This window comes from Schistocerca nitens, chromosome 1 (genome assembly GCF_023898315.1).
Source record: "Schistocerca nitens isolate TAMUIC-IGC-003100 chromosome 1, iqSchNite1.1, whole genome shotgun sequence".
Lineage (NCBI taxonomy): Eukaryota > Metazoa > Arthropoda > Insecta > Orthoptera > Acrididae > Schistocerca > Schistocerca nitens.
In genome coordinates, this window is record NC_064614.1 from 255,545,283 (window position 1) to 255,560,344 (window position 15,062).

Sequence of the window (15,062 nt, forward strand, 5' to 3'; positions counted from 1 at the left end):
AGCTTGCAATGTGAATCACTTACATATGTTATCTAGACAAATATATTGCCGAAATTTCCCTACTTTGCATTCATTACGTTTCGGCGTTGCGACGTTTTAACGTTTGTGTATTTTTTGTGTCCACCTACATAGGGAGAAATGATAATCATAATAGAATAGGAGAAATCAGAGTTCTCACGGAAAGATTTAAGTGTTATGGTATAAAAACAGCTTGAATCTTCTGCGAGACACTAACTTGTGAACTGCAGAGTAATCACGTATAATAGATGAAGCGGTCTAGCATTACAATTCCTGATCCAGGTGGCCTGTAAAAATATTTGATTACGATTGTTGACCGACCTTTGACGCAAAACTTCACACAGATTAATTCACATTCGGGATCCGTGATAAAGTCGCTAAATTTTATGTCACTGGTATTTAATGCCATCACGGTTAAATTATTTGAGAGCATCCTCCTCGATGTTGATTACTAGTTGTTTCACGATAATTCGGTCCCCTTCGACTTATAATCGTAGGAGCTTCACGTGGACGTCCAATTGCTCATCAATTACTTTCTTGACTAACAGCTCTCCAGTCCGCCGAAAACATATATTACCGAATAGTTTTATATATTTTTTCTAACATGCAACAGCCGCGCGAAATTAGCCGAGCGATCTAAGGCGCTGCAGTCATGGACTGTGCGGCTGGTCCTGGCGGAGGTTCGAGTCCTCCCTCGGGCATGGGTGTGTGTGTTTGTCCTTAGGATAATTTAGGTTAAGTAGTGTGTAAGCTTAGGAACTGATGACCTTAGCAATTAAGTCCCATAAGATTTCACACACATATGAACAACATTTTAACATGCAACATGTGATTTATAAGATATAGACATGTTCCTTTCCGTAGGAGAAGATTGGTACCAACGTTCTGTATGATATTTCACTCGAGCTAACCGAAGTTACTACACTGTATGACAAAAAAAAGTGTGCACCCAGAACGGGAGGAGGAAACGAAATGAACCATCACGATTTGAGAGGATATGTGACGACATTTAAGTGGTTGCAAAATCGAGTCTAATTTTCAGATATCTTGGCAGTATCTGCCAATTTATTAGCATAGTGCTGTACCGCCTTTGGCGTTGGTCTAAGCACTGATGAGGTTGGAAAAAGTGTCATAAAGCCTGAGTCAAGCTGGCGCACAACTATTGCGCCTCTGTTATCCTTGATACAGGCTCCTGGACGGAGTTCATGTCCGACATGATAACACACATGTTCTTTCGAGGAAAGACGTGGGGATCTTCCTCGCCACTGGACTACCGTCACATCACGCTAACAGTTCGTACATACGCGAGTAATGTGCGTGCGAGCAATGCCCTACTGAAAAATGGTACCACTATACTGTCGCGTGGCAGGTAAGACATGAAGCCTCAAGATTTTCGTGCTGTACCGTTGTGGCATTACATGTCCCTCATGCCTTACCAGCCGTGACTTCCAACTATATCCAATGGCTCCCCACACCATGATGCCAGCAGCGTCTACAAAACCTTGGAAGAATGGGATCTTTCCCCATGTGGCCGCCATTCTGCCGACGATGGTTTTGTACGAGCATTGGGTGGCGCAGAACAGCGATTCATTACCGCAGGGAGCTGGAAGCCATTCACCAGTAGTCAGTGCTTCCTGGTTACTGCGTATCCGTTTGTGTCGCGGCGTTGATAGCAGGCTATGCATGAGCCGGTAAGTGTCCAGACCGGTTGTGGCTAGTCTCTGACAAATGGTGCTGGATAACGCAGAATATTGTAGGCAGTCCATTACTTCTCCTCGGACAGCAGACGGAGGTATGAAGGGGTTAACGATGTGCTTGCTGCAGAATACGGCGATCCTCCATTGTGGTGATAAGACGTTGTCGGCCAGACCCTTGACGACTAGTATGTCTGCCCTCACGTTCCCATGCTGTACAATATGAGGCCACTGCCACATCCGAGTATACCGCAAATCAGGATGTTACATGTTTCGATTATTGGGCCAAAGAGAGATCCATAATGAGGCACCATCGAACTCTGTGAGTTGCTGTTAACGCTGCCTCACAGGAGTACACGACATCACCGTGTCCTTAACAGTCATCACTAAACATCTGACGCTATTCACGACCCGTATATACCCTGTCAGGCGAGATAACAACACTAAACACGAACAACTCCAATGCTTACTCGTAGGCGCTTCGCGTGTCTCAGAAAATAACAGCTGTAATCATCCACTTACCCGCCGAAGCTGTTTCCAAATACGAAGTTACATTGCCAACCGACTATGTCTTATGGATGCTTAACTTTTTTTGTCATAGAGTGTATTTCAGTATCATTCCTTGGGATATGCTGGCAGAATTAAGACACACTTTATGAAGATTCAAAACGAGATCTTACTCAGGAAGTTACGAAAAATCAAGGCTTCACGAGTAATGTGAAAATTTAACAACTTCATTTGATAGCTGATTAAAGGTAATACTTCGAATATATAGAGTTATTTCATCCTAGTTTCGTTGTTTCATTCTACAGCAAATTGTTAACACCTCTCACGAAACGTTTCTAGAATGATTTTTGTAGTACAGAGAAACGCTTCTTTAGTGGATTCCAGTTTAGTTAAAACATTTAGTAGTTGTGCTCATTTGTCTTACTTTAGGAGATGATGGCTCTCAGCTCATACATCTCAAGAGGGTCTTATCTACAAATCCTACCCTTAATGACATTCACACTGAATGATTATTTACAAGCTTATATTACTGTACTGAAACTACAGTATGGGTTACACTTCACAAACTGATTTTGTTACCAGATTAATGTTTAATTCAAAACTGACAGCAAACATTTCTTTTATCAGCTGGTCCTGGTGCTCCCTACAAACTTCGTAGCTAGTTTGATTCATTTTGTATACAAATTTGAAATATATATGTGAAACTAAAAGATAATTTTCATGTTTTCAGCAAAATGCAACAAGATTCTGTCACGATAATGGTACCTGGATGCAATGGAGTAACTATTCTGAATGCTACGATTCTTTATATGCAACTGTAACTGAGCCATTTACGGGAGCTCTTAATGATTCTACTCTAGCGGTACGTAATACTTTTTTATTCTTTAAAGTGTAGAATATATTTAACAGATTAAAAAATAGCAAATGCTTTTCTATTATAACACTCGCTGTGTCCTTCTGTATTAGATTGCATACATCGTTAATAAAAGTGTATGTAGAAAATTTAGTAGTAATGGAGGAATATCAGATATACAAGCAACCATATTCTCTATGAATTGGATATTACATATCAACGCACACTTTTACGAGATATGGATTTCTGATAACTCTAAAGAGAGAATTTGCATGCATCTGCACAGCGATTCGTGTGTATTAAGTTTTAAAAATAACGTAAGGGAACTATTTGCAACTAATAAAGGAAAATATGTTGAGAGCCGACAGAGACGGACGACAATGTGAAGCTGTCACCGATTTGATGCTTTTTCTCTATTGTTCGGCAAATTCTCATGATCTCATGATATATTCTGCCTTCCGAATAAAGACTGAGAAGTTATCAGAGCTCATGACCTCTGAACATTGATCAGAAATGAACTTGGGTATCACAAGGTGTAGGCAGACTATATAATTATAACAACATTATGAATTTGCATCAGCAGTATTACCATTCGCTTCATTTCCCAGGGAAATATTCAATACCACCTGCCTTCATTGTATGTAATGTTGCTGTCAATATTGAAGGAGAATTTATACATTCGTCAGACGTGTGTAAGACAGACTTGTGTCTCATAAGATTTTAAGCCGTTCAATGTGTTCTACTGATCACAGTACTGACATTTTATTAAGTCCTAGAAGAAATGCTCGCTAAGCTACTCTGCAATAATCCCATAAGTTTTGTCATCCTGCTAATAAAACTAAAATTAGATTCAAGGTGTCAATTTAATTGCCTACGACAAAGTGAAGGCGAACTAAGAACATCATTTTATTTTGAAGTACTCCATTTCACAACTTTTAATATATAGATGAATGTTCAGTAACAATTTTAGTTGCAATTTTACCAAGGGGATATAAGAAAAAGGATTAAGCTTACACTTACGATACACTCTTAAATCTTTATTTCCACGTATATTTTGCTTACCTGCTACGACGGGTTTACAATGCAAAAAGTATCGTGCTCAACAGCTGTGCTGATCTTCATCGAATGCCTGCAAAACAAAATATGCACACACACACTCACACCCACCCACCCATCCACCCACCCACACACACACACACGCACACACACACCCACCCACACACACACACACACACACACACACACACACACACGCACGCACACACATGTACGTACGCACGCACGCACGCGTATGCTCACACACCAGCAACACCACCACCATCAGCAATAACAAACCACAGAAGGAATGGCAGCAACAATAGCAAATAAGCATGCAGATGCTGTAAACTCCACTATCTCCCTGGTATTTTTAGATAACAATTTATCCAAGTCAAAGTAGTATCAATATCTCCCAGTGCTACAGGACTATTCAGTACAACTACAAAATATAGAGATTTTAGAACGAGAGATACTTGCAATTGTAACTGAAATGTATTGTGTTGCGCAATACAGAAATAATTGTGTTGCACGCATTATTAACCAAAAAGTAACAGCAAAGATACAGGGCTTGGTGGCGTTGTAATTGGGTAAATGTTGGCAGATGAGTGACGTACGTTCGTGACAATGAGAACTTTACCATCTGAATACCTGCTGAAGGTGACTGCAGTGAAACTGAAACACTGAGTTGTAAGACAAGTGTAAACCATTGGGAAAACTATATTTAATGATCATTCGTTGTCTAAATGCTTTGGCCTTAAAGCTCTACATGCGAGTTACGCCAGAGTATGATAGAGAGAGTTAGTAGGAATACGGACACTCTTGTTACTGACTGACTGTACGATTTCTGCACATTCATTGACACCGTTTTCTAGATCTGTATTAAGTCAAACCACAAATTTCTTTGCATAGATCTGTCACAATCATTTTAATACAATCCTTTACTAAATTTAATTATTGATTAATTATTCTTCCAGTATACCTCATGAAGTTTCCCCATGAACCACATACACTCATGTAATACTTACAGTATCACTGGACACTTATAGTAGATTTGCAGCAATTGTCTTCTATTTTTGACGATCAGTACTCTTTCGTAGTCTGTTAGGTCAGATATTATAGCTTATTAACATTAACGTTAACATTACTAAGCAGGGATGGCTAGAGGACAGATGTAAGGATATAGAGGCTTATCTCACTAGGGGTAAGAGAGATGCTGCCTACATGAAAATTAAAGAGACCTTCGGAGAAAATAGAACCACTTGCACGAATATCAAGCGCTCAGATGGAAACCCAGTTCTAAGCAAAGAAGGGAAAGCAGAAAGGTGGAAGTAGTATATAGAGGGTCTATAAAAGGGCGATGTTCTTGAGGACAATATTATAGAAATGGAAGAGAATGTAGATGAAGATGAAATGGGAGATATGATACTGCGTGAAGAGTTTGACAGAGCACTGAAAGACCCAAGTCGAAACAAGGCCCCAGGAGTAGACAACATTCCATTAGAACTACTGACAGCCTTGGGAGAGCCAGTCCTGACAAAACTCAACCATCTGGTGAGCAAGATGTATGAGACAGGCGAAAGACACTCAGATTTCAAGAAGAATATAATAATTCCAATCCCAAAGAAAGCAGGTGTTGACAGATGTGAAAATTGCCAAACGACCAGTTTAATAAGCCACTGCTGCAAAATACTAACACGAATTCTTTACAGACGAATGGAAAAACTCATAGAAGCCGACCTCGGGGAAGATCAGTTTGGATTCCGTAGAAATGTTGGAACACGTGAGGCAACACTGACCCTACGACTTATCTTAGAAGGTAGATTAAGGAAAGGCAAACCTACGTTTCTAGCATTTGTATACTTAGAGAAAGCTTTTGACATGTTGACTGGAATACTCTCTTTCAAATTCTGAAGGTGGCAGGGGTAAAATACAGGGAGGGAATGTCTATTTACAATTTGTACAGAAACCAGATGGCAGTTATAAGAGTCGAGGCACATGAAAGGGAAGCAGTGGTTGGGAAGGGAGTGAGACAGGGTTGTAGCCTCTCCATGAGGTTATTCAATCAGTATATTGAGCAAGCAGTAAAGGAAACAAAAGAAAAATTTGGAGTAGGAATTAAAATCCATGGAGAAGAAATAAAAAACGTTGAGGTTCGCCGATGACATTGTAATTCTGTCAGAGACAGCAAAGGACTTGGAAGAGCAGTTGAACGGAATGGACAGTGTCTTGAAAGGAGGATATAAGATGAACATCGACAAAAGCAAAACGAGGATAATGGAATGTAGTCGACTTTAGTCGGGTGATGCTGAGGGAATTACATTAGGAAATGAGGCGCTTAAAGTAGTAAATGAGTATTTCTATTTGGGGAGCAAAATAACTGATGATGGTCGAAGTAGAGAGGATGTAAAATATAGACTAGCAATGGCAAGGAAAGCATTTCTGAAGAGGAGAAATTTTTTAACATCGAGTATAGATTTAAGTGTCAGGATGTCGTTTCTGAAAGTATTTGTATGGAGTATACCCATGTATGGAAGTGAAACATGGACGATAAATAGTTTAGACAAGAAGAGAATAGAAGCTTTCGAAATGTGGTGCTACAGAAGAATGCTGAAGATTAGATGGGTAGATCACATAACTAATGAGGAGGTATTGAATAGAATTGGTGAGAAGAGAAATTTGTGGCACAACTTGACTAGAAGAAGGGATCGGTTGGTAGGGCATATTCTGAGGCATCAAGGGATCACCAATTTAGTATTGGAGGGCAGCGTGGAGGGTAAAAATCGTAGGGGGAGACCAAGAGATGAATACACTAAGCAGATTCAGAAGGATGTAGGTTGCAGTAGTTAGTGGGAGATGAAGAAGCTTGCACAGGATAGAGTAGCATGGAGAGCTGCATCAAACCAGTCTCAGGACTGAAGACCACAACAACAACAACAACATTACTGTAACAGTAACAGATGTATCGACAGACAAATCCACAGAATCAAGTCTGCGGCTAATATGTAATAAGAATTTATGTCCCAGATAAGCATTACATTTTTGTACTGAACGAGTGAAAATTTACTGTGTCATAAACTTTCTTTGACTCTGGTATCCTAATAGTTTACCGACATGAAGTTCTGACATTAGGGTGGAAGTTCAGGGGTGTGTATGTGTGCCTGCTAATGTTTTTAGAATAGAGGATGGTTCCTATATGTTTTAGTAGCTTAAATAGCGTTGCTAATGTTTTTTGATCGTTTGTTCTTCGTCATTGCCTTCTGGATCTTAGCACGCATGTAAACTTTTTGTTTTTGTTTGGGAGGCCTATTTTAGTTTCTCATTCAATCACCATTAGTGCATCGGTCTTATGTGTAAATCAGAATGACATTAATAAAGTCAGAATTGTAAACGATTCCATGGTGTGGGTGTCTTTACGGCTATAACAGGCTGGTGTGTGGTCGTAACAGGGTTTTTCGCTTTCACCTGACGCCTTACACGCGCGTCTACAGACGTTATGGCAAGAGATAATTTTCAAATACGCCTTCATTCATGTATGTATTATCACACTGCTGTGACTTCCTTGCGAGTTTGTAGGCCGTCTGAGAAGGCAGGTAGCCTGTATATTCTGTACAGACTAGGCAATAATTCCAAGTGATAAATGTAAAGTATTGTTACATCTGCATCTAGGCCGCATGAAGTCCAACAGATGGTATGCCAGTCTTTCACAGGTAATTAATTACAACTGTTTTGCTGCGGAGAGATTTTGTGTAGATAGTGTGGTAACGCAATCATATACTTTCCGTGCTATATATCAAATTAAGTTCCCTCGCGTAGTTTTATTGCTAATGCTAGGTTAGTGAAGTATGATTTGTGTACAAGTTGGCTACTCACGGTGTGTGTTATCCAGATTTCGAATTCTATAGTATTCCTTCTCATACTACAACCTATGTCTAGTGGGTATTTGGAACAACTAACTCGTTTCTATTAAGTTCGAATAACAGTACTCTCACACCGCAAACACTCGTTTACATATGATATGGAACTATATTCTACCGGCCTAAGTGTCTTAGCTGTATTACTCCGCAGGGAATGAGAGTCAGATGGATGGTGCGCCTTTAAACTCTATGGAAGACTATGTGTACCGAAACCCGATTAACAGTGGTATTAAGAGAAATCAGGCACCACATGTCTATACACAGATGTATTGTTTGGAGGTACCTCTGCTGTCACTTGTCATTACATGTCTGACAGTTCTGTGAGTCTCCCACGTTTTGACAGTGTTAATCCGGTGCTGATCAGTTTTTTTCTTCGAAGGGAGAGTATGAAACATTACGATCGTGATGTAAAACTATTAAGAGTTGAACTACATAGGGATTATCCCTATTGTCTCTGTTTGGATATGCAAGTTGTTGTGAGTTTGGAGCAGTTGTACCTCACTTTAAAGTCTGTTCAACTAAAAATATGTGCACTGCAAATTCAACAGCTACATGCGTTTAGTATGCATATTTCTAAGCAATATAAATTACCGTATTTTTACAACTTTGCCGTAGGATTTGTGACTCTCCAGTTTTAAAATGGTTGCAATATTAACAAAGCTGTGTCTCCTACAGAATGCGTAAAGCGTATACTCACAGGAGAAATTTAATCTACAAAATCGACAGTGTGTAAATTGTCATGGTCTAAACATATAATCTGAAAGTCTTTTATAGCTATTTTGGATGTGAAAGGGTGTTGTGGTGCTATAAACTATACGCAAGGATGTTTCCAGAATGAGATTTGGATTGATCTAGGGGGAAGAGACCAAACAGCGAGGTCATCGGTCTCGTCGGATGTGGGAAGGATGGGGAAGGAAGTCGGCCGTGCCCCGCTGAAAGGAACCATCCAGGCATTTGCCTGAAGCGAATAGGGGGAAATCACGAAAAACCTAAATCAGGATGGCCGGACGCGGGATTGATCCGTCGTCCTCCCGAAAGCGAGTCCAGTGTGCTAACCACTGCGACACCTCGCTCGGTCCAGAATGAGATTTTCACTCTGCAGTGGAGTGTGCGCTGGTATGAAACTTCCTGGCACATTAAAACTGGGTGCCGGATCGAGACTCGAACTCGGGACCTTTGCCTTTCGTGGGCAATGCAGTTTTAATCTGCCAGGAAGTTTCATATGAGCGCACACTCCGCTGCAGAGTGAAGATCTCATGTGGCTAAGTCATGTCTCCACTGTATCGTTTCTTCCAGGAGCGCTAGTTCTGCAAGGTAAGAAGGAGGTCTTCTGTGAAGTTTGGAAGGTAGGAGACGAGGTAGTGGCAGATATAAAGCTGTGAGGACGGGGCGTGAATCGTGCTTGAGTAGCTCCGATGGTAGAGCACTTGCCCGTGAAAGGCAAAGGCCCTGAGTTCGAGTCTCGGCCCGGCACACAGATTTAATCTACGAGGAAGTTTCATGCGGTAGGACTTCGCAATTATTTGTCAACGGCATATCAATTATATGAGCCTTTCATCGGTTACCTGTCGGCGTGAATATCATTAATATGTAAAAGTACAAGTTGATGTATCTATGAAAGGAAATCGCGCATGGTGGTGTGTTTTGGATTGAATTTAATATGTTACTTTGCTCAGCGGCAGGCAGAGGTCTAGACTTCTCTGTATCCAATGGAATGATACTGTCACATTGTGTTAGAAACCGACGAGTGAGTCGCGTGCTTCACATCTGCGTTAAATTTTGTACTGACATACGTTTTCGCTAGAGACCATGGTGATTAAAAAAATCAATTTGCAGGTCACTTTTGTTTCCCTCCAGTGAACCCATATCGTACTATAAAAATTAAGTACATTAAATTTGCTATAAAAAGGACCTGTCCTTTTTTGCTGTAGGCTGAATAGTTTGCGGTTAGTTATCGGGGGTATATGAAAATCTCGCGCGTTGATTTTGATTTGTAGTGTGCATAATAGCCATTGCTAGGAACAGCTAAATCTCCCGGTACGATGCAGTCGTTGTCTAGTATAATCTTTGCTGTTAGTTTGCGTGTGGTTTGTCTATGCTGTAGCTATCATTTAACAAGTATCGCATCGCGAAGAATATGGGATTGGTATTATTGTAGTCGTAATGACACATTTAGCCAGGCACAATCGAGTGCGAGTCAACTTGTATAATACACAACGGTTACAACTTTATTACAAACATAGGGTCGAATCATACTGGGTGGTTATAATTAAAGTGCAGCTACTCACAGAGGTCGCTTGTGGAGTGTAATTATCGTATGGCACCAAAACTTGTTACATATGCTAATGAGCTAATGTGAAAACGATTTACGCTGGATAGTAAATTAGTTTCAGTTGTGGCCATAAGGCTCTAATCTAGCTCTGTACTCTGCGTGACGGTATTTTATCCACTTTGTCATTTGACATGTGAATGAACAGAATGGCTGCCGAGAGGAGAGACTGTGCGCTGTTAGTGAAACTGTTTTATGTGAGGGGTAGCAATTACACTGCCGCATTGAGGGAGTATTGCCGACTGAAAGGTGTGAGAAGAAGACGGATGTCATCAGATTGTTTAAAGGGTATGATAATGAAATTCGGAAACAAGGGTGAGCTTGACGTGGCACCTGGAAGAGGAAGGCATCCTATCCTGATGGAAGTTATCGACGGGGTTGCTGTTGCTGTTACTGATCACGCAGCACGTGCCCCGGGTTGCTCTAGCGTTAGTGCAGTGTCACGAGAACTGAAAGTTTTGCGATCTGTTTTACACAGGTACCAACACAAGATCCAGACGGTGCAACAACTGAAGCCTCATTATCCGCAGCAACATTCTGAATTTGCTCTTCGGTTTCTGGTGCGGGTCGAAGTTGATGATATGTGTGTGGGAAATACTGCATGGAGTGACGAAGCTCGTTTGCCGAATTTGGGGTACTATTACACTGCGTGTTGTGTGTGAAGAGTAGTGGGACTTATGTGATTGTGTAGTGTGAATTCACAAACACCTTTATTCTCAGTCCGTTCTTCTTTGAAGAGAATATACCCAGATGGCCTCTCAAGTGCATCTAATGTCTGCCCGTTATCGAGACTTTCTTGTAACCGGCCGGAGTGAACGAGCGGTTCTAGTCACTACAGTCTGGAACCGCGCGACCGCTACGGTCGCAGGTTCGAATCCTGCCTCGGGCATGGATGTGTGTGATGTCCTTAGGTTAGTTAGGTTTAAATAGTTCTAGGGTCTAGGTAACTGATGACCTCAGAAGTTAAGTCCCATAGTGCTCAGAGCCATTTAAACCATTCGAACCTCCTTGTACAGCGCATGATTCCTGGTTTTAAAGAAGATAATGTGTGGAAACAACTACTTTCATGCAAGATGAGGCAATGCCTCATGTCGCTCACCCAGTGAAAGATCTGTTTACTGCAACCTTCCACGAACGTGGTATATTCAGAGGATTTCCAGATGCATGGCTAGCAAGATCTCATGATCATAATCGGTGCGACTTTTGCCTCTGCGGATACATAAAAAAATGCGTTTACTAGGGACACTTTCGATCTCTACCTGATCTGAGGGCCAGTGTACAGGAACACCTAAGTCAGATTCCGCCAGAGCTGCAGCGAGCAACTGTTGACCACGTCATTTGACGGATGCAGCATTTCGTTAACGTCTCCGGTACTCAGATGAACAAATTATGCAAGCGACAGATAACGACAAAATCAACATTATGCCTTTCTCACCTGTTTGACCTTTTCTGTCCACTTCCCATTCCTAATCCATTACATATGGAAATATTTCTATACGTTTTTCCTGGGGTCAAAGAGCCAGATTTGCAACTGGTGGCCAAAATTGGAACTTTTTTCCTCCGTAAATCCGTTGTGTACTACGTCCCACTGTCATACAACAATTAAAGTCTACACTGGACTTCTATGGGCAGCCAAACTTTAGTTATAACTACCCGGTACTTTTACTCCGAAAACATCTGATAATGACACAAAATTGTTGAGGCTTTCGTGGCCACTTCAGAGAAGCTGTAGAAATACAAAAACACGCGAACAGTTTGAACAAGAAAGAGGAAAGCCTTAAGGTCAACGGATCCTGGCTTCCCGTACTGCAGCGAACGACCGTCGCAGGTAGCAAGAGGAGAACCGCACCGGAAATGACCGCGGAGAAGCCCTCGGACGTTGGCGCGCCAGGTACATATAGCCTGCGCCCGCGAGCTCGGCTCCAGTTCACCACCGGCAATGGAGGGTGAAGCTTTGACAATGCCAGCCACTCGTGCTGGCGAAACGTCAGAAAAATCATTAGATGAACGTCGGCCGAAGAACCCGAGACAGAAGCCAATCTGCTAATGTATGATACTTAGTGTTGTCTATCCACTAAAGTAGGATAACCGATGTGACAGCAAGTCGGGTAATTAGTTGGGACGACTGGCTGGACGTGGAATGAGCATGGGACCTTCTTTCCCCTCTTACTAAAGGAAAATGTGTAGAGCAAAAAAAATTAACAGACACAAAGCAATACGATACCGAAAACTTTGTCTTTTGTGAAGGGTATATCTTTTTCACACCCGGAGTTGTGATGTTGGGAATTCGAAACTTTTGCGAACAGTAATTTGCTTCACATCAGGACAGTAATATACACGAAATTCTATATATTTAATTTGAAAACTATTAACTTCAGCAATAATATGTCTTTTTTCCAGGCGTACCTGCCAGTTGTAACTGATATTTCGAGAGCTGGGTATAGCATTTCTCTTCTGTCACTACTTCTTGCTTTCTCCATTTTGGCTTCTGTGAGGTATGTCACTATGTTTACCCTAAATCATTAAAATCCGTTACACTTAAACATTTAAATAGTTATCATTCAGTAGAACAAAATTTTGAATATAATTTTATATAAAGTTAATTAGAATATAAATGGAAGTTTCTCTTATTGTACCGTATCACACTGCAGTTGTTGATTCGGAGGTTGTTTGTAACTGCCGAGTTTATCGAATATCTGTAGTATCATACAACTTGTGCTCTTGAAAAACTCAGTTTTCCGACGCTGTTCAATGAAATTTGTTGAACTACAAAACTAAAAGAAATATGTTCTAGGAGATTAAAAAAGTGTCTTACATTTCATTGAAACCTGCCTATCCAGATATATTGATTTTTGTGTCTTTTGTTTTCCAGAACATTACGATGTCCACGAAATATATTGCACATGCACCTATTTGCTTCCTTTATTATGAGAGCATTTGTAATACTACTAAAAGATGTGCTTTTCGTCCTTGGAGTTGGTCTTCCAAGTAACCTTGTAGAACGAAGTGGCAGATATTACTTCAGAGTACCTGCAGAGGTATGTCGTACTTGTTTCGAATGTATACAGTACTGTATTAACCATCTGGTATCAGATCATCGCTCCTGGTTGTCGTTTCCTATGGTGTGTGACAGTCAGATTGGTATCCAAGACGTCTTCTTTGGTCATCGGAGAGGAAATCATTACCGAAGATAATTTTAGTCCATTGAATGAGATTACATGCCGAAAAAGTGTCTGGAGATTCCCCAGAAAGTGGTGGACGCCAACCTGTCACCCACCATACGGCCCGACAGCCAGTTTCTTGTTTTCACACCACCATTCTAAGCGCCGCTTAATGGTCCTTTCCATTACCTCCGCCGAACACAATAGTAAGGTGACAGGCCGATAAAACTCTACTTTACACCATCTTTTTCTGATCTATTGATGGGGAGGACTCAAATTTTTACTGAGTCGATTTTGATCTTTTGTGTCCATAAACTATTGTAAATTTTCAGCAACAGCATGTTCCCTTAATGCGGGATATGTCTTAGCATTGGGTAGTCAGTGTAATCCAGGCCTGATGCAGTATCCTTCCCTTGGAAGAGTGCAATCGTGAGTTCTTCCAGCGAAAAAGGTCGTGTAATGACACTGTTGTCTTCTTCATATTCCTCATCGTCTTTCTTGTCCAATACGTCACGTGGAACTACCATACACAAGAACGTTTAAAAAATTACGTCGGATGGTGTAAGTGTGTGCGTATCCATTGTCAGACCGGTTCTAATGTTCCATATTACATTCCAGATTATGGTTGATGGAGTTTCGTTGCAGACCGCAGTGTAGTGCTTATTTTCTTCGTTGCAGCTCTTGCTTTCTTAAGAGTAAGAAAGTTTCTATCTTTAGAGAAACTTTTTGAGTAGCCCGCTTATGTTCTTTTTGAAGTATTGAGACTTCCGCTACTCCAATGATAAGTGATACCGAGATACCATGTCTTTTTCGGGGTTCCTATTTCCGCTAATCGACTTCACTTTGCCTTCCAGTAATGTTTGGTATAGGTTCCAGATGGCTTTGTTTGTGTTTCATTTCCGGCTGATTGTGTTTTTGACGACTTCCCTAGGTTGTGCGTTATTATAATTTGATTGGCCAACTGATTCGAACCTAAAATATTCATGATCACTTCCAATGTCGTTTCTGAAGGCAGTGCAGCGGGTACAATGCTCAGGTCCACTGATATCTGGGCTTCATTTCAACGGACTGTTTGTGTGGATGAGCCATCAATTAGTACTATAAGGTTTTCCAAATCTATTACATCCACTAGCGTTTTCCCCATTGCATTCGCATTTCTACAGCCCAACAGTACATGATGGCCGTAAGTCACCTGGGAGATAAGGGACTTTCCGAAGGGCACAACGATTGTTATTAACTGTTGTTTGTAAAGCCTATCGTTTGTTACAAACTTCCAGCATGCTGGAATAATTGCAGGTCACCTACTTCTGTTGATCAGTACAGCGAAAAACCGGATAAAGTCTCATATTCCACTTCTTTTGTTTACTCGATGACTAGTTGCGGCTTGGGACCCATTTTCAAATCATCATAACAGATACTTATCTGTACGTGCTACAACTGTTCATTTGCACTTCATAACAAGTATATATTTTTGACAGTGTTTTTACATTTGCGGAAATTCCATTTTGACTATCTGTTGTGATGATTTGAAAACGGGTCCCGGCCCCC

General features: G+C 41.1%; 1 protein-coding gene across 1 annotated transcript in view; it reads left to right on the forward strand.

Annotated features, from left to right (window-relative positions):
• Positions 1 to 15,062, forward strand: part of LOC126241582 (parathyroid hormone/parathyroid hormone-related peptide receptor-like) — a gene marked incomplete at its 3' end in the record, with an annotated part of 617,417 nt that overhangs the window by 569,809 nt on the left and 32,546 nt on the right. Inside the window, exons 7-9 of the mRNA XM_049948022.1 lie at positions 2,950 to 3,081; positions 12,754 to 12,848; positions 13,226 to 13,391. Coding sequence (XP_049803979.1) covers positions 2,950 to 3,081; positions 12,754 to 12,848; positions 13,226 to 13,391 — 393 coding nt within the window. The remainder of the gene's footprint in view (positions 1 to 2,949; positions 3,082 to 12,753; positions 12,849 to 13,225; positions 13,392 to 15,062) is intronic.